General features: G+C 42.1%; 1 protein-coding gene across 2 annotated transcripts in view; it reads left to right on the forward strand.

The window, feature by feature from the left end:
- EFL1 (elongation factor like GTPase 1) overlaps positions 1-22,101 on the forward strand; it is a 66,958-nt gene that overhangs the window by 2,252 nt on the left and 42,605 nt on the right. Inside the window, exons 1-14 of one of the 2 annotated variants that reach the window (XM_083586284.1) lie at positions 51-240; positions 2,245-2,349; positions 2,643-2,710; positions 2,839-2,923; positions 3,538-3,671; positions 4,464-4,601; positions 5,815-6,029; positions 9,721-9,844; positions 11,180-11,256; positions 11,534-11,670; positions 12,306-12,428; positions 12,743-12,842; positions 20,767-20,906; positions 21,353-21,531. In XM_083586284.1, the coding sequence (XP_083442410.1) occupies positions 2,259-2,349; positions 2,643-2,710; positions 2,839-2,923; positions 3,538-3,671; positions 4,464-4,601; positions 5,815-6,029; positions 9,721-9,844; positions 11,180-11,256; positions 11,534-11,670; positions 12,306-12,428; positions 12,743-12,842; positions 20,767-20,906; positions 21,353-21,531 (1,611 nt within the window). In that variant the 5' untranslated portion in view covers positions 51-240; positions 2,245-2,258. Of the gene's footprint in view, positions 1-50; positions 241-2,244; positions 2,350-2,642; positions 2,711-2,838; positions 2,924-3,537; positions 3,672-4,463; positions 4,602-5,814; positions 6,030-9,720; positions 9,845-11,179; positions 11,257-11,533; positions 11,671-12,305; positions 12,429-12,742; positions 12,843-20,766; positions 20,907-21,352; positions 21,532-22,101 lie in introns of those variants that run through there. The other variant, XM_083586283.1, reaches the window with a different exon arrangement.

Genomic DNA, 22,101 nt, shown 5'->3' on the forward strand with positions numbered 1-22,101 from the left:
AAGCGCCCCGTCGCCTAGCAACCCCGCTCGGCGTCCGTGCGCATGCGCCCGCCCGCCCGCGCGCGCCTTGGGCGGAGCCTAGGCTCGGTTCTCCCTCCTTCCTTCTCCGCGCCTCTTCCCGCCTTTGCTCCGCCCCCTCGGTCCGCCGCGCCTGCGCACGCGCAGAAAGGAAGAGGTGGACTTCCGGTTGTAACCGGCTCACGCTCCCTTCTTGTCAGTGGCCGGCGGGAGTTCCGTGAGGTGAGTCCCCCAGTTCTTAAAAGAGAGTTAGGGAAGGCAGCGTGAGTCATACCCCGGCGGCAATGCGGGGGGGTGGGGGGGGATAGGTGGGCTTTCGAGATTTCCATCTTTAGGAAGTATCCTTGATACCTTCCAAGAGTAAATGGGGGGGGGGGGGAGAGAAGGCGGAGAAGCAGAATTGCCACTGGGAAAGGGAAGCCAGGGACTGGGAAAGGTCCAGTGGCCAAACTCACAGGACCAGCCCACTGGCCCTCCAGCTAACCTTCCTCCAGTGCCGGATTTACGTATAAACTAAACAAGCTATAGCTTAGGGCCCCACTCTGTTGGGGGCCCCTAAAAAATTTAAAGGGGAAAAAACAACCCGGATGTACATTTCCAAAATATAAGATTAAAAAAAAACAAATAAAAGCTACATACAGCAACAGTGTTTTGTGTTGTGTAGGCTCCTGTGATAATAATAATAATAATAAATTATTTATATCCCGCCCTCCCCAGCCGAAGCCGGGCTCAGAGCGGCTAACAACAGTAAAATATACAACATTCTAAAATCATTTCATTATAAAATCAGCTTAAATCAGATTAATGATGTAAGTAATGGGCCCTGCCTACTAGCCTGCTCCCTAAAATATCACATATAAAGGGACCCATTACCTTCAGTAGCTTAAGGCCTCATCAGACCTAAATCTGGCCCTGCCTACCTCGCAGGGTTGTTGTGGTGAGAAGCAAAGGAGGGTCATCGGGTGGGTGAAAGGGCAACGTGCGCCTCCCTGGAGCTCCTGGGAGAGCTGGGTGGTTGGAATCGGGGGAAAGTTGTTGCCATATTCATGTTGATTCACACTTATAAATGCCAGGCTGCTCTGCTTTCAACAACAGCTTTTATACTGGGAGTGGTTGTTTCTGTAATTATTACCTTCACTGTACTTCATTTGCATCTGACTTTGCTGTTTAAGACTTAAGTTGCTGTTATAATCTCATAGAGCCACTAAGGTGTGAGGTCCAAAGAGCAGCTCCCGAGCATTGCCAGTGCTTTTTAACTGTTAATTACACAGCAAGTAAAATATGAAAATTAGCAGCCGTGACCTGGCTCAGGATGAAGCTTTTTGTTTGATGTGGCTGGGTGGGAGAGGTGGAGGAATGATGTGCATTATCATTACTCCTGGGCACTGTTAAAAACTGTAGCTTGGTGAGTTTTCAGTACTGTGTTTTCTTCAGGGCTTTGAATGAGGCAGTAACATAAGTTTTTGACAACAATGCAGGGCACTAGTTCCCCATGTACTTGACAGACTGGGGTGTGTTTGGCTCATTAGGGAATACTTAATCCTGGATACACTGTAGCTATTAACTTTTGAGTGCTGGTACAGACGCATTCATGCTGATCTCCTATTAGAACCATAGTTTCTGCATGTGCATCTTCCTTTGATGGTGGTTTATTGGGGACAGGGGGAGGGTAGAGAAGAGAAGAGCCAAAATTCCACCCAGTACAAATCTCTTTCTTCATATTGTCTGGCCGTCTGAATTTAGTCCAGTTTAAAGCTTTCAATACGATACGATACGATATCTTTATTGTCATTGTCCCTTGCGGAACAATGAAATTGAAAAACTACATAAAACTACCACGAAACTACATAAAAACTACATAAAACTACATAAAAACTACATAAAACATTCAAAAACCCCTAAAAACTCTAAAACCCCATTTTAAAATACACTATACTACAGAGACCCCTTATGCTGCGTTTAGAACCAGAATTGCATTAGCATAGAAACTGTTTTTCAGGCGGCTAGTCCTGGCCTTTATAACCCTATACCTTCTTCCAGAAGGCAGAAGCTGAAAGAGATCATTTCCAGGGTACGTACTATCATGTGCTATCTCTGCCGCTTTCTTATGGCACCTGGCAGCATAGATTTGATCTAAGGTGGGAAGAGTGCACCCAATAATTCTCTCTGCAGTCTTAGCTTTCTGACAACTTTGATCTTTCCAATATGAATTTCTTTTCCTTGCAGCGAAACATCCAACCATGGTTCTTGCAAGTTTGAATAAGACGATTGGACTTCAGAAAAAGACTGACTTCATTAGGAATATTTGTATACTAGCCCATGTGGACCATGGTAAGAGACACCTATGTTATGAACTGCATATCACACAAATCCCTTGACAAATGCACCAGCAGTCTGAAATAATTATGGAAGAACTGCTTGTTGCTCTGTAACGCAGTTGTGTATTAAATAACTCATCTCTGACAACTTGCTACATGCGTGTGTAAGAAAAGCCCTAATAGATTGGTTAAAGGGAGGAGACATGTGGTCATGGGAGGATGGATTTAATGTTTAATCTTAAATATAAGGGCTTGTTTTTCATTTTTGTTTGGTGTACTACTTTTCATTATCCTTTCCTCCCCCAGGCAAAACAACTTTAGCTGACTGCCTTATTTCTAGCAACGGAATAATCTCTAGCAGATTGGCAGGCAAGGTACAACTTAAACATTTCCAGTATATTATCCAGAATTTTTCCTCTATCCACATTTTCTCACATTTAAGAAAGGTCTCTGAAAAATGTGAATACAGAGTATTCTGTTTATTTTTTTACAATTCATATAGCTGAGATACTTGGATAGCCGAGAAGATGAGCAGATTCGAGGAATTACAATGAAATCAAGCGCAATTTCATTACATTTTGGAAAAGGTAATATAATTAGCACGTTATGCATATGCATTTAAACTGTTAAGTATTGTGTTGTTGAAATATAGTGCTTAAATAAAGTGTGAAGATTTGGATGGAATCTAAAATACTGATTATTTCTTATTAAGCTACCTGCTGTAAGGCTCAGTTCAGGTGCAATGTTAAACCGTGGTTTAGTGTTATGAGCTTGAGGAGACCTGAGCCTCAGGTTTGTGTGTTTTCCCCCTTGGATGTGGAAGAGAAGAAAACGTAATGTTTCTATTTTTGCAGTTTGGAGCAAACTGTACTTTCCTATTACATCCTAATGCAGGACACTAAGCTTTATTCAAACCATGATGATGATGGTTACTGAACATACTCCAGTTGGAACAGAGCATTGTTCCTATATTCAGATGTGATTGGGAGCTGAGGTTTGTTCCAATTCACAAATGGAAGCTTTAATCTTCCTCCCCAGTTCATGAAGAAGGAGAGAGAGAATAGTGCTTTAGGTTCACACCCGCTCATCTTAGTACTAAACCATGGTTTCATGCTACGTCATAACTGATCCTAAATGTTTTAAGTGGGCAAACACGCTTTTAAAATGCTTGCTTTTAAAGCATTTCTTCCTTTGGTTCTAGATGGCCAGGAGTATCTGATCAACCTAATCGACTCCCCTGGCCATGTGGACTTCTCTTCAGAAGTGTCCACAGCTGTCAGACTCTGTGATGGCTGCATCATTGTGGTAGATGCTGTGGAAGGAGTCTGTCCGCAGGTAAGGAGGAAAACCTACTTCAGATAGAGGGGGAAATAAATTAATTTGGACATACAGTCATACCTTGGGTTGAATGCGCTTTGGGATGAGCACATTTGAGTTGTGCTCTGCAGCAACCCGGAAGTAACGGAGCACGTTACTTCCGGGTTTTGCCGCTTGCGCATGCACAGATGCTCTAAATGACGTCGCGCGCATGCGCAGAAGCGGTGAAAAGCAACGCGCGCGTGCACAGACGTGCCATCACTAGTTACATTTGCTTCTAGATGCGAACAGGGCTCCGGAACGGATCCTGTTCGCATCTAGAGGTACCACCATTCGACTAGTACATGGAATCATCAGCTAATATTTAGAATGCATTGGTAATTTAAAATGCAGTGTTGTGTGCAAGATGTAGTTCAGAATATGTGGCAAAGGAGAGGGAGGTGAACCCAAGATTATATTTTTGTTGGCCATGTAATGTTAGTGTACTCGTTGAAATTGACATACGGATGTCTGTATCAGAGTATCTTCCAAGAGGAAAATGGTCAGACTCTTTACTTCAGCCAGGATTTGCAAAATGAACCAAACTTGGTTTAATTTTAACCACTGTTGGCGATCCTTGTGCATAATGCTGAAGCAGTATGGGGGAGGAAGCCAGGAGTTTACATGAAGAATGCAGGCTTGGAAGAAAGGTTCATACAACCCAGATTCCTAACCAAGGGTCAGTTACCAGGTCAGAGTTATACAGTAGCTCATATTTTCCTCAGCTGTTTTATGGCACGGTGTCAATATACTTGTTTTCCTTTGCTCTAGACTCATGCAGTTTTGCGGCAGGCTTGGCTAGAAAATATTCGTCCAGTTCTGGTGATTAATAAAATAGACCGTCTCATAATGGAGCTCAAGTTTACCCCTCAGGAAGCATATTCTCACCTTAAAAATATCTTGGAACAGGTATGAGAGTTCTAAATAGCTTGGTTATTTGTCATCAGCAATAGTTGTAGAAGGAAAAGGACAGCAAGTAAACTATAGGCATTGTGTGCACCTATTTGGACTAATTCAGGCTTCCCCAAACTTCAGATGGACTACAGCTGTCAGCAGCACCAGCCAAAGCATCTAGAGGGCACCAGGATGGGGGAAGGCTGGATTACTGCAATATGCTCTGAAGGACAGTATTTTCAAAAACTTCAGAAGTTCAAGAATGCAGCTGCATAGTTATTAAATGGTGTCCGTCACAGACAACATATTCCACCAAGTTTGAAGCAGCTCCACTGGCTTATTGTTAGCATTCTGGTCAAATTAATCAACCGAAATAGTATGGAACGAGAATACCTTAGGCGTTATGTAAGTAGTTTTTAACTAGTGTCCTTAGAGCTAGCTACATCTGGTTCCTTAAGGGCCATATCTCAGTTAGCTTTCTCTCTCTAGATTGGACCCATGGTGTGAGGATTAGAATTTTACTCCTTGTACCACTTTCCACTGAAATTCACTCCGTTGCTAAAGAAAGAGACAACGCTCTTCCTTGTTGGTTAAAAATACCTTAACTGTAATGTGCAGCTTGGCTGTTATGGATTATCTTTTCCTATCTGCTATTTCCCATGTGCTCTGGGCCATCAGATGAGGTTCTGCTCTTGAGTACCCTGCTAAAACACCCAAGTATGAGGAATATGATCTTCTGAAGGAATATATAGCCCTGAGCCCTACTTCGGCTGGGGAGGGCGGGATATAATAAATTTTATATTTTATATTTTATATTTATAGAGAGAGAAATTATTATTATTATTATTATTATTATTATTATTATTATTATTATTGAGACTGCTCAGAGGACCAGCTTATTCATGATTTTAGCAAAATGGCAAAAGCAGCTCAGGTTCCAGAGAACCTCTGGGATGATTGCCTGAAATAATAATAATAGTAGTAGTAATAATAATAATAATAATAATTATTATTTATTTATTTATACCCCACCCATGATTTTTTTTGTTTTGTTTTAATTTTGATAGTGTAACTGCTGTCTGAAATGGTTTTTAATAATTATTGTATTTCTGGTGTTTTGGTGGCCATAAACATTTGTTTTAGGAATTCTGTTTGTAAGCTGCCTTTAAATCCTCTTTAGGGGCAGGAAGGTAGGATATTATGAAAATAAACTGGAATGTCTCTCTAGGTGAATGCAATCACTGCAACACTCTTCACTTCGAAAGTTCTTGAAGAAAGGGCGGAGAAAGAAATGGAAACTCAGCTGACTTCTGATTCTTCACATGGTGACCAAGTTTATGACTGGAGTGCAGGCTTGGAATTTTCTGATGATTCCAATCTTTACTTTTCGCCCGATCAGGGGAACGTGGTATTTGCTAGTGCAATTGACGGCTGGGGATTTGGGTGAGTTTATAGATGCTTATTAGTAATTTGATCATATATTTTCATTAGGGTGGATGAAGTTTTCAGTTTTGTCTTTGTATACATCTTACTGCAGTGCAGACTAAATTTGGAAAAAAAAAGTTTTCAGAGCTTAATCATTTAATACACAGTAGTAAAAATAAATAAATCCACAGGTGAGTGGATGGTTCCCTCTAGAGAGTGTTGCTGCACTGAAGATTCCCAGTCTGCTTCCGTTGCAAGAACTACTTCAGTGTGGTCTTTCTAACAGATCAGAATTCATAAGAGGAAGCATTTCTTCAGATGCCTTCTGTCTAGACTGCTTCAAGAGTTCTTAAAAGTTAAAACCTGCATTCCGAGTTGTGGCCAGAAGCATACTGGTGAACACTTATATGTATTTCAGTGGAGCTGCTTGTTTCTACCTTGGGTGCTTTAAATTGCAAATAGCTGTAAACCTTAGACCAAAAAAAGAATAAAACCACACAAAAAAAATCATCTGCTATTCACCTTTGAAATGCTTGTTCAGCCTCCTAATAGTCAATTCCTTGCTGGTGCGGGAACACATAAATGGGCTTAGGACCCATCTGTCCAAGGCATTTTAATGTTGTTAAATCTGATTATTATTTTATTATTATTTCATTTCTATAGCACTTTTTATTTTTAAGAAAAATCTCAGAGCAGTTTACAGCATATTAAACCTCAATAAAACAATGCAGAATCAAACATTTCTGAAGAAAGTCAAATATAAAGTACATAGTCAAAGCAACACAATTAACAGGAAACTAAAATGCCATCTCAAAGATTTCAAAATAAAACACTGATCAGTGTTAACATTTTTTTTGCTGATCGTGTTTTTGTCAAAAAGCACTGAGTGGGGGGCCTCTCTGAGGTATGTTTTGAAGCATTCCCAAATATGTCACATTTGAGAAAATATTGGGACTCGAGAAACCTAGGAACGAAAATTTGGGCCTTCCGTCCAGCTCAAACCAGTGCAAAACTGATTATTTCCATGACAAAATGCAAACTTCCTACTTGGCTATATTTTTCAGGGAAGTAAGCACAGGCAATTTGACAGATTTTATTGTCATTCCCACCATGATACATCTCTGGTTGACAGGGGTCTAATTTTGCACTCTGTACAGGCTCTGTGAGGCCAGCAACCCCGGCTTTACTGCCTCCCATTTGTCTGCATCTTTGAGCTGCTTCCTAGTTTACCCGGCAATTGTGTTTGTTGCAGCTCGGGCTGCAGAAGCATTTCCCACAGCAGACATGTAAAGCGGGAAGGGCAGGCACATCTCGACTTGAAAACACAATTTGAGCTGTAGCCTTTCAGGCTCCCTGTGTGGAACCGTGAGCATTTAATAGCATTCATCTTCACTTCACACGTTTCTGCTTCAGGAAATGACTTTGTAGCACCAGGATAGCTACAGCCAAGGTAGCTGTAACATTAAATGTTAATCAGCTCCTCCTCATATGCACAGAAGTGGGATATAGATGACCAGAAATTTAAATCTTGTCGCAAGTTCTCTTGCTTTTTCACCCTGAGAAAGAGAGGATGAAAGAAGCTTTTGTCTTGCAGGTGTACAGTCATACCTTGGGTTAAATGTGCTTCAGGTTGAGCATTTCCAGGTTACGCTTTGCGGCGACCCAGAAGTAAAGGAGCGTGTTACTTCCGGGTTTCACCGCATGCGCAGACGCTCAAAATAACGTCATGCTCGGAAGCGGTGAATCGCAACCCACGCAGACGCGGGTTACGTTCGCTTCAGGATGCGAACGGGGCTCCCGAACGGATCCTGTTCGCATCTAGAGGTACCACTGTATAGGAAACAGCAGGGTTAATTGAATGGATGAGACTGATAGTGGATCCAAGGGTCAAGAAGGTGGTTTCTGCATGTGCTGTAGAAGGAAGTGAGGGGCAGGTGGGGCTCATGAACCTGGGAAGGTAGCCCATCTAGGAGAAGAAAACTCTTGTCCTAAACCTCTGCTGCCAGTGTGGTGTAGTGGTTAAGAGCGGTGGACTCGCAATCTGGGGAACTGGGTTCGCGTCTCCGCTCCTCCACATGCAGCTGCTGGGTGACCTTGGGCTAGTCAAGCTTCACTGAAGTCTCCCAGCCCCACTCATCTCACAGAGTATTTGTTGTAGAGGAGGAAGGGAAAGGAGAATGTTAGCCGCTTTGAGACTCCTTTGGGTAGTGATAAAGCGGGATATCAAATCCAAACTCCTCCTCCTCTTCTTCTTCTTGTGGGCTATCTTTGGGAGAAGAAAAAGCTACGGAGTAAACCCTATACAAATCTGGAAAAATAAAAGAAAAACTTAGTGATCAACTTAATAGTCCGAACAGAAATGGCATCAAAATTGAATGCTGATGCTTTGTTCAGAGATGATTTGGTTAAGAGGTTGGCATAAATGCTGATGGTAAAATTACTCATTTGATTTTGATTTGGAAATGGAAGGCAAATTAGGAACTCATTTACAAATAGCTTGAGTTTATTTGTAGCTTTCTAGAAAAAGAGTTTTGGACAAAACATAGCTGATGGCATACTATTGTGCTGATACTCTTTTTTAAAAACCTAATTGTTGCACTGCTTTTCAAGAAAACATTCTTCCCAAGATACATATCAAACATACAGTAGAATGCAATTTAAAATCTTATAAAACAACAGAAAATTTCTAAAACGGTACCCAACAACTGGAAGCTAAAAGGACCACACTATAAAATGACCAAAATATGACCAAAATACTACACACTTAAGTTAGTTGGTTAAAAGTGTAGTTAAGTGGTAGACCTTTAAAGCCTGTTTAAAACCTGCAAGGGGTGGGGCTTTTCTGATATCCCAGTGGAATCAAATTATGCAATAGTTTGATTTCACTGTTGAAAATGCCTTCATCTGTGTGTTTGCCTTATGTTAGGGTTCAACTGTATCAATACCTGTCCATGAGTTCAAGAGAGCTCAGTCCTTCTTTACTGGGTATAGAATTGCCGTTCTTGTTTTGATCTTATTTATATTTTGAGATAAAAGGTCGCAAAAAGTGTTCAGTCTGATTTGTTATCTGGTGCGGTATTATTTATGTTAGGGTTGCCATACGTCCAGAATTTTCTGGACATAGTTGGTATTCGGTCCTCGTAAACAGCGCCTGGGTGGAATTTGTTTGAACGTCTGGGGAAATCCGAACATATGGCAACCCATGTCGGAAGTGTTGATTTTGGTGAATTTCATTATAAATTGCTCCCCCCAAAAAATCACTTTTTCTTCCAAGATTTTGCAAAGCTCAACAACTTTGCTCAAAAAAACTCAACAACTATTGTGTCCGGAATTTCATTTTTTGAAATATGGCAACCCTAATTTATGTGGTGGCTCATTCATATAAGCAAGTCATGATGACTTCTGTCATCAAGTGATGACCATTCATGTATGAATTCCTCTACCTACAGTGGGGTCAGGAACTTGAGGCATGCGTGCTGGTGTTTGTTCTTTCACTAGAGTGTTCTGAGACATCTGACTTAAAACATGCCAATTGTTCTCACTGTCACTGCAAGGATGCTATGTGAGCATCTGGTCTGCAGACAGAATATAGCTACGCTTGTTAAATATGCAAAATGATTGCTATGTAGATTGAAGCAGATGCCTTCTTTTGAAAAGTGCTTTAGTTTTGATACGTTTGGGTAACAAATTATTTTTGCTTATTACCCAGCATCGAGCATTTTGCCAAGCTGTATAGCCAGAAGATTGGAATCAAAGCTTCAGTACTACTGAAAACCCTGTGGGGAGATTATTATCTAAATACAAAGGCTAAGAAGATCATGAAAACTGACCAGGTGAGTTCACTGGTGTATAACTTGCTCTTAATTTTCTTTTATCTCTACCAGAAAAGTTACTTGCCAGCAACTGAATATGCAGTATTGCCACTTTCCTGGGATTCTGAACAAATTTGTTTTTAATCTTGACCACCCTGGTCAAGTAAATATGTAGTATATTGCAGCTGCTATGATGATTCTCGATATACCTCACCAATGTACATTTACAACCTTGGATCTCTGCCACTTCATTCTACGGCATCTGTAGACTAGACCTTAGATTCTGTTACCAATGCTTATATCTTATTTATGCAAACCTATGATTCAATCCGTAGGGACATGGGTAGTGCTGTGGTCTAAACCACAGAGCCTAGGACTTGCCGATCAGAAGGTCGGTGGTTCGGATCCCCGCAACAGGGTGAGCTCTCATTGTTTGGTCCCTGCTCCTGCCCACCTAGTAGTTCAAAAGCACACCAGTGCAAGTAGATAAATAGGTACCGCTTGGGCAGGAAGGTAAACGACGTTTCCGTGCGCTGCTCTGGTTCGCCAGAAGTGGCTTAGTCATTCTGGCCACATGACCCAGAAGCTGTCTGCAGACAAACACCGATTCCCTTGGCCTATAGAGCGAGAAGAGCGCCACAGCCCCAGAGTCGTCCGCGACTGGACCTAATAGTCAGGGGTACCTTTACCTTTACCTTTTTAAGATTCAATCCAGTTCACTGTCATCACATAATCTGTGTGTGGAAGGTGCAAAATGCCATTCGCTGGAACGGTTTGATGCAATGCTTGCACATGCACTCAGGGCAGTGGCGGGTGTAGTTACCACTGCAGTAGGTGATTGGAATGATCACAGCTGACAAACGATTGGACAGAGACGTGGGTGCAAATCCTTGCATGCTGCTGTACTTGAAGATTTTTCAGTTCAGGGATGAAAGAACAGATTGGTAGATTGCTCTTGTTGCAACTGAACTGCGGTAGATGATAGGATGGAGAAGCAACATCCAAAAAACAATTATTGATAATCTGGAATATTGCAAGCATGATACTGTTATGGGGGGTGTCTTTTTTTGGCGGGGGGTAGGCTATATGGTTGAGTCCCTCTTCTAATTCCTTGATCCAACACGGATTCCATTGCTGGAATACCCAGGCCAGCCTGGTAACCCCTGCTAAATATGAGTTGTTAAAGTAACAAAGGGAGTGGCTCTGAGGCAGAGGACAAATGTCTTTTAGTTAGACCTTATAGTGAATCCTCAACCTATGGGTCCACATGTGGGTGTTACCCCTTTAATTGTCTGAATTGAACTCCCCTCTGTGTTATAAAGGGCATCCTAAGTTTGTCTTACCGCTTTCTTCCAGTTGAAAGGAAAGAAACCTTTGTTTGTGCATCTGGTGCTGGAAAACATATGGAGCCTCTATGAAGCAGTTACAAACAGGTAAACAAAAAGCATCCCCAAGTCTCATTTTCTTGATGGCAGAGGTGGGGAATGCCAATTCAGAATTTCACTTTTCACAACAGGCAGGGGATTTGTTGTTTATGCTAAATGCCCTTGTTGCTCAACTGCATTACCGGGTCATTTCTAAGTGAAGGAAGGTGGGCTTCTACGTGACAACAGAAATAGGCTGGTTTGCCCAAAGGCCTTCTTTGTGGTTTTTGTTTTTAAGATGATTAGATGTAGTGCTGTAATTGCAGGGTGTATGCTTTCTTTGTAGAGACAAGGAGAAAATTGATAAAATCGTCTCCTCCCTGGGATTGAAAATTGGTGCCCGTGAAATGCGCCACACAGATCCGAAGGTTCAGCTTAATGCCATTTGCAGCCAGTGGCTCCCAATATCGGAGGCCGTTCTCTGTATCCTTATGGAAATAGCTTTTTTACCATTTACTAAAAGCTTATACTGTCTCATGCACTTGAGATTAGTCCACCAGTTTGTGAGAGGGAGGTGGGGTTTGGAGAATTGAATACAGGCAACGTCCTATGTTCCTTATACCGAGTCAAATAATTGGTCCGTCTAGCTCAGTATTGCTTATATTGACAGTGTTTCAGACAGGGGACATAGCCAACCCTATCTGGAGATGTTGGGGGATGACTGGGAACCTTCTGTATGCAAAGCAGAGGCTATGAGTTACGGCCCTTCCCCTAGTATTCTCCATCAGCCCCAGTAGCTTCCTGCCTGCTTCAGTCATCTCATAGTCAACTTGCAGTGTGGAGGGAGTTGAGCTTACAGTCAAGAGCGTCCAACCACTGCCAGAGAGGCTTGAGTTGCTCTTCTGTTCCTACTCCCCATGCTTCTTAGTGCCTCCAAGGATCCATCCCCTCGAACGCTTTAGATGACGCTTGCGTCATCAGGCAAGTCTTGGCTTTAGGCAAACCCCTGTCCAAGGTCTGTATTTTGATTTTACTGGATACTAGCCTATAGTTTCTGCACTGCCTCCTGTCTGTATCCTCCCTTCTAAATGTGTTTATCCTTAGCACCGTGCTTTAAGCCATGGTCTGTAATAAACTCCCTAGTCCTCTTGATATCACAGCTGAGAGAGTGGAAAAACTGTTGTGCGTTGGAGCTAAAACATTTGATTCTCTACCGCAAGAAACTCAAGACCTGAAAGACGGTAGGTAAATTATGGCAAATTGCGGCTTAAGTCCTGTTCAGATGAGTCTCATTTTTAAAAAGTCCACAAACCCTGGTGTCTCCTAATTGAAAAACTAAATGTCCTAAAAGATGTTTTGGTTTTCAATCTGGGCAGAATTCAGCTTTCTGCATCCATGCTGCAAGTTGGCTCAGAAGCACAGGCTGAAATCTCATACAATTTTCCCTCCTTGACTCACTCACTAATTTGTTATTTAACAAATAAAATATAAAGCCAGAGACTTTCTCATCAGACCATGGGAAAACATGTAACTCTCTCGTTTTATGTTTGCTTAGCGTTTATGAAATGCAGCAGTGAAGAAACTGCCCCAGTCATTGTCTTTGTTTCCAAAATGTTTGCAGTGGATGCTAAGACATTGCCACAGAACAAGCCAAGGTGAGAAAATGATGCCATTTGAACTCCTCCTGCTCAATGGCATTAGACGCTAATTCACAGTATACAAGTCTAGATTGCTTCTGATCTGCACCTGGAAAAATTATTTGCCCTTATCTGAAACTAAGTCAGCTGTTTTCAAGAAAGCATTGGTAAATGCAGACTTGTTCAACATTTTATTTGTGGTTTGAAGAATAAATGCTTTGTCAAAGAGTTAACAGTTACGGTCAACATACAGACATTGTATCTAAGTGAATTACAAACTTAAAATGGTATCTCTGTATCTTGCTCAAATGATACAAGTTAATTTTAATTTGTTTTTGTTTTATGAGGAGAAGCTATGGATTCTTCCAGGTGCTTTTGTAAGCTTTTTGACCACTTTCTGTTTCCATGTAAACTTCAGAAGTTGTTCCTCTCTTTTACTCCTTCACCTTTATACCTCTCCTAGATAGAAAGCAACGATTGCAATAAAACATCCTGCATGCAAATAAATACAGAATCTCGTGCAATCATTAAATAGTATGTGAATGCAGGATTTCCCAGTGTAATTGTTGCTTTCTGCCCAGGAGGAGCCTCTTGAACTCAGTTGGGTAAAGAAGTGATGACAGTGGAAAAACTGCAAAGGAAGGAGGGGTGGGAGGGAGGCTTTGTACCTGCAGTAAAAAGGCCACAACTTGATGTCTCTGCATGCCTCATCTTCCAAACATGGCTTGCTGTAAACATTGGTTAGATAAGCTTGGACTTTTCCACCAGTGAGCACTCCAGATTGCTACTTGTGCCATTGGGGCTCTGAAAGTGACTGAACTGTATCCAGTTAGATGGAGTGCCGTGGTCAGTATTAGGAACTCCTATGGGCTTGAGTATTATTATTATTTTGCACCCTAATTTAAGAGGCACAATAATTTTTGGCTTGAAGCAGCACTGGGTATTTAGACCACTAGATGGTGGTATTCAGCTGTCTGTAAGTGGACTTCAATTTTTATAGTGACAGGCATAGATTTTGCTTCTACTTCTGAAAATTGGCAACAGAAGTTTATAAGAGTGAAATTAGGTTGAGTCTTCCTGGGTTCATGATCATGAGGTAGCAAGCAGTGGGGGTGGATTACAGCACTAAAAAGTATTTTAAATGCCTTGATCGTTCTATGTTTATGTAGTTTTAATTCTTTCTGTGGAAGATGAAGTGTTGTCAAGACACAGGATCATTTCATGTGTATGTTTGAATGTACTGTCTCTGTGTGTGTGTTCAAATATTTTCGACCCAACGCCTGCTGAAATAAAAGTTCTTTGCAGCAGATACAGGTAATTGACAGAGATGGACTCCTCATATTATTGAAGTGCTTTGTTCCAAAGGCTTGGGAGCCACTGGAGTAAAAAACCCTGTTTCTTGTTGTCACCCTTCTAAAATGCCACAGTGAAGGCATAGGGCACAAAACTTGATTGCAACTGGTATGTGAGCCTGGATAGCTCAGTTGATTAGAGCGTGATGCTGATAATGCCAAGCTTGCAGGTTTGATCCCCGTATAGGACAAATGCATATTCCTGCATTGCAGGGGGTTGGACTCGATGATCCTCAGGTCCCTTTCAATTCTACAATTCTGTGATATTTTTTTTTAAAAAAATGGGTTTTTTATGTAAAAAAGCAAATGGATAAATGCATCTATTGTCTCCACTTTTAGTTCATAGTCTTTTTCACAGTTCATTTACGTTTGGTGAGAGACATTTTTGCCATAGACATCTTGCAGTTGGGGCAAAGGGGAGAGGGGAGAGGGATGGGGATATTATTCTTTCATTTTATTGTCTATTCTTAGTGTGAGCGAGTTGTGTCAGCATTACATGGGCAGGTCTTTTATTTGTTTATTTAATTATTTTTATTGATATTGCGAGAGGTTAGGGGTCCCTGAGCTTGGTTGGTTGTGTTTAGTTGATTGTGGTGTGGCTTATTTGTGTGAGCGAGGTGGGCTGGGTTGTTGGGTCAGGTTAGCTATATTGATTTGTATGTTCTTACAGGGGACAGGTCATTGTCCTGTGCATGTAATAAAGGGGAACCACACTGAGGTGAAGGCATCCTCCGTAGCTTGTCCTTGTGCTGGTTTGAGTTTGTTGATTAACTTTTCTAGTATGGCGGTTTCCCATACATTTTGGTACCTGTGGTCTATGTTCGTTCCTGATAGGTCCTCCCAGTGACTATTATGATATTTCTAGCTGTTGAAAGTAAGTGACTTATGAGTACCTTGTAGTGTGTGTTGTTGTCCTGGAAGATATTTAATAGGGCGAGTTGTGGAGTTGCTTCTGTTACCTTTTTTGTTATTTTGGGAATTTCCTGCAGCACTAATATCCAGAAGGATTCGACTTTGGGGCATTCCCACCAAATGTGAAGGTATGTGCCTATTGCAGTGCGACCTCTCCAGCATTTTACAATTCTATGATTCTATGTGGACAGAGAAGATAGAGAGGTAGCTGGTATGCAAGTCTCAAGTTATGACTTGGTGAGCTTTTATTGGTGTTAAGCTAAGAATCCCATATGCAGTCACATAATACATTCTGGAAGGTTCCTTCCTTCACTTTCAGGCCCAAACTGATGTGCCTGGCACCTGGAAGATTCATTAGGTAGATCACTTTAGTAGATAGCCATGACGAGTGTCACTTGGCATCTTGAAACGGGCTGGGAGCCTGTGGACCTCCAGATATTGTTGGACTCCAGCTTCCATCAGCCCAAGCCAGCATGGCAGATGGTCAGAGTGATGGGAGTTGTAGTCCTATAGCATCCAGAGGGCCACAGATTAGCCACCCTTGACTTAAGTGGGATTTACATCCTTAAATGTGGAGGGCTTTTCACAGATGTCTCTTACAGAGAGTAGCTGGAGTGTTACATCATGTGAACTGTTAATAATCCAGGTAGTAAAAAGAAAGTTTTAAGAAGTATACTTCATATGGTATTTTTAGTATTACTTTATATGTATACTGTGATTCTTTTCCCTTTTTTGCACTGTGTATCAAGTCACATTTTTTAAAACCAGCTACCGCTGCCTAAATTGGTTTTATTTTAATAACAGCTTGATTTCCCCTCCATACACCTCAAAGTTTCTTTCCCCCCCTCCTCCATCTGCTTGATTTCATTGGGTGATTTAAGCACGTATCTAATTCTCTCATCAGTTGAAATTAGTGGGATTCCAAGTGCTTACCTTTGGCAGGATCATGCTCATAGTTGGCACTAAATGCTTTTTTTAATGATCAGGGGGTCATTGTTCTTGGCCGTCTTTAAAAGTTACCTGCTTGCTAAGACATGGATGCAGGAGGCAGAGGCGCTCTGAGTTGGCTTTGTCTGGCAGTACTCTATATTGTATAGATGACTTTTCCCTGCAACTCCAAAGAGCTTGGGCAATTCAAATGCTCTCTTTCCCCCGTTTTATGCCAGGAACTTCTCAGCATGGCATTTGACTGCCTCCTCAGTGAAGCTTTTGGCTTAACCCTTTAGCCTTCAACCTCTGAATTGTATTTCTGCATACCTGTCCTCTGGTGCCCTTTGTATTTCCTTTCCCTTCCACTCACCCCCCCCCCATCTTCCTTACTGTCTACAATAAGATCATAAGCTTTTAGTTGTTAGGACCTGCTTTTTTTAAGAGCAGGCAGCTGGATCAGACTAAAGGTCCATCTGGCCCAGACTCCATCTTCCCTGCAGCAGCCAACCATATGCCCTGTGGAAGCTCACAAGCGGGCCATGAAAGCAATAAGCCATCCCCTGTTACTGTTGCTCTATGGAGACAGTGGCGCACTACCTCTCAACAGTGAGAGTGCTTAAGAAGCATAGAATCATAGAGTTGGAAGGGACCCTGAGGGTCTCTAGTCCATGGCAGATGGGCTTCCAAACTGTGCTTTAAAATCTCTTACATCGTGGATGCTTTAGTTGAGATTCCAGCATCGCAGGGGGTAGTTCGTACTGTCCTGAGTATAATAGGTCTATAGTCTTCATGGATGGTGGTAGTGTTGTCTGTCTGCCTGACTGTCCCTCCCCCTCCTTCTCCCCCTACCCCTCTATTACACTTTTGGCATTCAATGCCCATCACTCCTGCCTGGTTTGAAGGAGGGAAAGTCAAGAGACGGCTCCTAAAACGGTCCTTTGCTCTAGCAGAGACAAATAGATGAGCTTCTTGACAGGCGCTGCTGGAAACGGTTTTTATAGTTCTCTGCTCTTTTCTTTGTGGTGTTTTATGGCTGGCTTTATTGTGACACAAAAAGCAATCTCATAAGCCACTCGAGGAGGTTTGGCTGGAGAGCTGGGTACAAATCCTAAAAACAAGTAAATAGAATTATTCTGAAGATTTCACAACAGGTTTTCCCCCTCCTCTCGTTCTCTCCTTCGTCTGCCTAAATCCTACTTCTTCAAGCAGAACTTGCCACGAAATTGTTGTTTCCCTATTCAGTTCTGCATGTTCTTGCTTCCTTTTGTTTTTCAGCTAGCAGCTTATTTACATGTCTTCAACTCAAAGGCTTGTGTGTGTGTGTTTCATCCCTTAACTCGCTTGCTTTTACAATCTCCTATTCCCCGAAGGATGTTTTTTAAAGTGATCTGTAAGCTACACAGCCTCTGTGTCAAGTAACAACTTTCCAAATTGTGTCATCAAATGAATGTAATTTTTTTTTATAGCTCCCGAAGATCTCTGTGCGATCTTCTGAATAAATACCGACATGAATTTGCATCAAAGGGCTCTGTGCATTGTAGTGCAGCCGAGTCCCTTGGCTGTGAATTGTACTTCATTGGTGGTTTAAGTTGACCCTGAGCAGCTCCATCTATTATGGGGCAAGGACAATGTTCAGCAGCACATCCTGTCAGAACTGCAGGGCAGTATTTGTGGATAGCACCTACTTATGAAATTAACAAAGTAAAGTGCGGTCTCTGAAGAGGAAGGGAACCATTTATTGCGGCTGCTTTGAAGTGCAGCCTTTGTTTGCAGGGAAGATAAATCTACACATGGATCCAACCAGCACACGTGGAATCAATTTTAAACTGGAGTCAGTCTTTGAATAGTCCAGTGGCTACTAAACAATTGAAAAGGGAGTGTCCCTGAGCCACTTTTAATTTTTACCCTTATATAAGTAAAAGTTATTTTCTTCACAGGCTAATTGTAGTTGAAACTGAAGCATGCCCTTTCTTTTTTTTTAATTCAGAATTCCAATAAGTTTTTATAAACCAATTAAACTAATGACTGATGCTGTATAATAATAACAGCTCGTCATTGGCATGATATCCAGGTAGTTGATTTTTATTTATTTTTTTTTTATAATATATTTATTAAAGTTTTCAAATAGAGCATATATTAGATAAGCACTTATCATTGTCCATTTAACATCTCTCAATTGTTACATGGGACTCCCCCACACCTCCCGCATACACTTACATCATTATTAAATTAGTTTCAAACAAATTATCATTTAATTCATCTTAATTAGTAATCTTAATTTGGTTTGACATATAATTCAACCTTAAATCTAATTTAATGGTAGACAATTGTCTGCACTGGCATCCAATTCAGCACTCAGCCAAATTACAATATTTTTGTAAATAAATCTTAAATTTCCTCCAGTCTTCTTCCATCCTTTCTTCTCCCTGGTCTCGAATTCTGCCGGTCATCTCGGCTAATTGCATATAGTCCATCAGTTGCATCTGCCATTCTTCCACAGTGGGTAGCTCCTGAGTTTTCCAATTCTTGGCAATTAATATTCTTGCTGCTGTTGTTGCGTACAAAAAGAATGTTCTGTCCTCTTTTAACACACTCTGGCCGACAATACCCAGGAGAAAGGCCTCTGATTTCTTAGTGAAGGTGTATTTAAACACCTTTTTTAATTCATTATATATCTTCTCCCAAAAGGCCTTCACTCTAGGGCAGGTCCACCAGAGGTGAAAAAATGTTCCTTCATTTTCCTTACATTTCCAACATTTGCTATCAGACGAATGGTATATTTTAGCCAGTTTAACAGGGGTCATGTACCATCTATACATCATTTTCATCACATTTTCCTTCAACGCATTACATGCAGTGAAGTTCAGCCCAGAGGTCCACAACCTTTCCCAATCTTCAAACATAATATTATACCCAATATCCTGCGCCCATTTTATCATTGTTGATTTTACCATTTCGTCATGTGTGTTCCATTTCAGCAGCAAGTTATACATTCTTGAAAGTACCTTAGTCTTAGGTTCTAACAGTTCAGTTTCTAACTTTGACTTTTCCACTTGGAATCCTAGCTTTTTGTCATTTTTAAACACTTCTTTAATCTGAGCATAGTGTAACCAGTCTCGCACTTTGTCTCTCATCTTTTCTAAACTCTGCAATTTCCAGTTGTCACCATCCTTTTCTATTATCTCCCAATATTTTGGCCAGTTGGCCTCCATATTGGCTCTTTTCCGAGCCTTAGCCTCCAGGGGTGACAGCCACCTCGGAGTTTTATTCTCCAGTAAGTCTTTATATTTTGTCCAGACATTAAAGACTGATTTTCTGACAATATGGTTCTTGAAGGCCTTATTTATCTTAGCTTTATCATACCATAAATATGCATGCCATCCAAACGCATTATTAAAACCTTCCAAATCCAAAACATCCGTATCTTCAAGAAGTAACCAATCTTTTAACCAGCAGAAAGCTGCAGCTTCATAATACAACTTTAAATCTGGCAGGGCAAAGCCCCCTCTTTCTTTCGCATCTGTTAATATTTTAAATTTGATTCTGGGCTTTTTGCCCTGCCAGACAAATTTAGAAATATCTTTCTGCCACTTCCGGAAGCACTCTGTCTTGTCTACAATCTGCAGTGTCTGAAACAAAAATAACATTTTTGGCAATACATTCATCTTGGGTAGTTGATTTTTAGCCTCCTACTGCATAAATTTCCTGCCAGCAGCTGGCCAGAATATCTGACTTGCCTTTTTTTAAATTACCGTATTTTTCGCCCTATAGGACGCACTTTTCCCCCTCCAAAAATGAAGGGGAAATCTGGGTGCGTCCTATGGGGCGAATGCAGGCTTTCGCTGAAGCGTGGAGAGCGAGAGTCGGTGCCCACCGACCCCTCTCGCTCTCCAGGCTTCAGGAAGACATCCTCAGCCTAGGCAGCCCTGCGGGAGGTCCCGCAGGGATGTCTAGGCTGCAGATAGCAGCCTGCTTCCCGGAGCGTCAGGCGCCCTGAAAGCAGAGCGCCTGGCGCTTCGGGAACACATCCGCAGCCTAGGCAACCCTGCGGGACATCCCACAGGGATGTCTAGGCTGCGGATAGCAGCCTGCTTCCTGGAGCGTCGGGCACCCTGAAAGAAGAGCGCCCGGCGCTTCGGGAACACATCCGTAGCCTAGGCAGCCCTGCGGGAGTTCCTCGCAGGGCTCCCCACGCTGCGGATGGCAGCCTGCCGCCCGGCGGGCGGGGCGCCCTGAAGCAGAGCGCCCCGCACGCCGGACGGACATTCCCCGACCTGCTTTTGGGGGGGAAATAAAGGAAAAAATTTTTTTCCTTTATTTCCCCCCCCCCCAAAAAAAAACTCGGTGCGTCCTATGGGATGAAAAATACGGTACTCATCCTTGAATGTGTGGCAAATGGAAAGGCTACTTCCTTTTTTCTGCTGCACTAGAGAAACCCCAACAGCAGCCAGGAAAACTTCCCTGATGATGTCACTATGCTGAGGATATAAGATATAATCCTAACTGGGTGGTGGTGAAACTCACTTTAATGAGATGCCATACTCCTCCAGTTGAGGATGTGATGAATTTGTTGAAATGCCACCAGCATAAGCCGAGGCAATTGTCTTCCTTGATTGCTCCGATTTATATTGTTTTACAAGACTGCCAGGATACTTTCTGAACTGTTCTTGAGAAACTGCAAAGGTGGCATCTGCTGTCCAGAAAAGCTTTTCCCGAAAAAAAATAATGTTCTTTCAAATGATACATAGGCCTCTGTCACAAGACGAAATAGCCCAAAGGCGTGATCTTGTAAGGCGACGGCATGCTGAGAAGTTAGCAGCAAATCAGGGGCAGGAGTTGGCACAAGAGACGAATGGAGGAAATACAGTGGACCAAGTTCTAAAGACAGGTGAGATGAAACGCATGCCAGGGAAGAAGATTCGGTGGATGTGTTTGATTCATGATCGGTGATGAAGTGCTGCTGCTTTTCTCATTCTAAGTAAAGCATGGCAGATCAGCCTATGGGCGAGATCAGTCCACCAAATCTTTGCCTCTAGCCTTCCCAGCCTGATTTGGGACAAAGAGTACAGAACACCCATGGATTTTCACCCCAGCAGTGGCACTGGGCTGGGTGGAGAAGATCCATATCACTCCTGACCCCTGCTCACTAGATGATTGAACAGAGGAAAGGCACTTGGATTCAAATATGCTGCCATTTTTATCCAGTTGATTGGATATTGGCATAAGTTTGGTTTGTTGCATTAATGGCTGCATGTTACTGTAAGCAGTCCTGAGTGCAAGATGAAGCAGAATAGAAATAGAGAAATGAATGTTTGCACCTCAACCCTTCCTTAGGCGATGATCAACCACCTACAAGTCAAATGGAGACGATGACCCTGGCTGCTGCAAAACGGGAAGCCGAAAATAAGGACGCCTTTGTGGCTTTTGCAAGGGTGTTCAGTGGAGTTGTGAGAAGGGGACAAAAGCTCTTCGTTCTTGGACCAAAATATGATCCTGCTGAGTCGTTGCACAAGGTAAGCCCCTTTTCCTTGTCTCACAAAGTGTGCTTTTGAAAAGTTCAGTCTCCTACCCCACCCAGAGATGGACAACTTTTGGCACTTGGGGTGGTGGGTTGGTGGATGGAAACAGATCTGGCCCTGTGCCTTCAGCTGCTGATCACTCTCAAGGTTTTTTGCACACGTGGCATCCCAACTTCTGTCTCATTTGGCTCTTATTTGGGTCTGTTTGGAGCAAACATAAACCCTACCATCCACACTCTCCTTTTGTCTTGGGCATTAGCAGGAAAGTTTCCTATAATTTAGCTTGGCATTGCCTGTTCGGGGGAAATAATAATAACTGGGGGATTTGTGGTATTCCATTTTCTTTACTTCTGAGAACCTTGTAATCAAGCTTTCTCTTGCAGCTTAGAATGTAAAGGAAGAAAGTGCTCTTGTTTATTCTTAATGTTGCCTTTTTGTTTTTTTCAGGAAAATGTGTCGAGAACTTTTTTTCTAGAACAGTATCCATTACTGAGTGGCTCTATTTTCTCTCCTTCCCCATGTTTATTTCCTTGTTTATGTGGGATTTGTATACACTTAATAGTA

This window comes from Podarcis filfolensis (assembly GCF_964270895.1).
Source record: "Podarcis filfolensis genome assembly, chromosome: 14".
NCBI lineage: Eukaryota > Metazoa > Chordata > Lepidosauria > Squamata > Lacertidae > Podarcis > Podarcis filfolensis.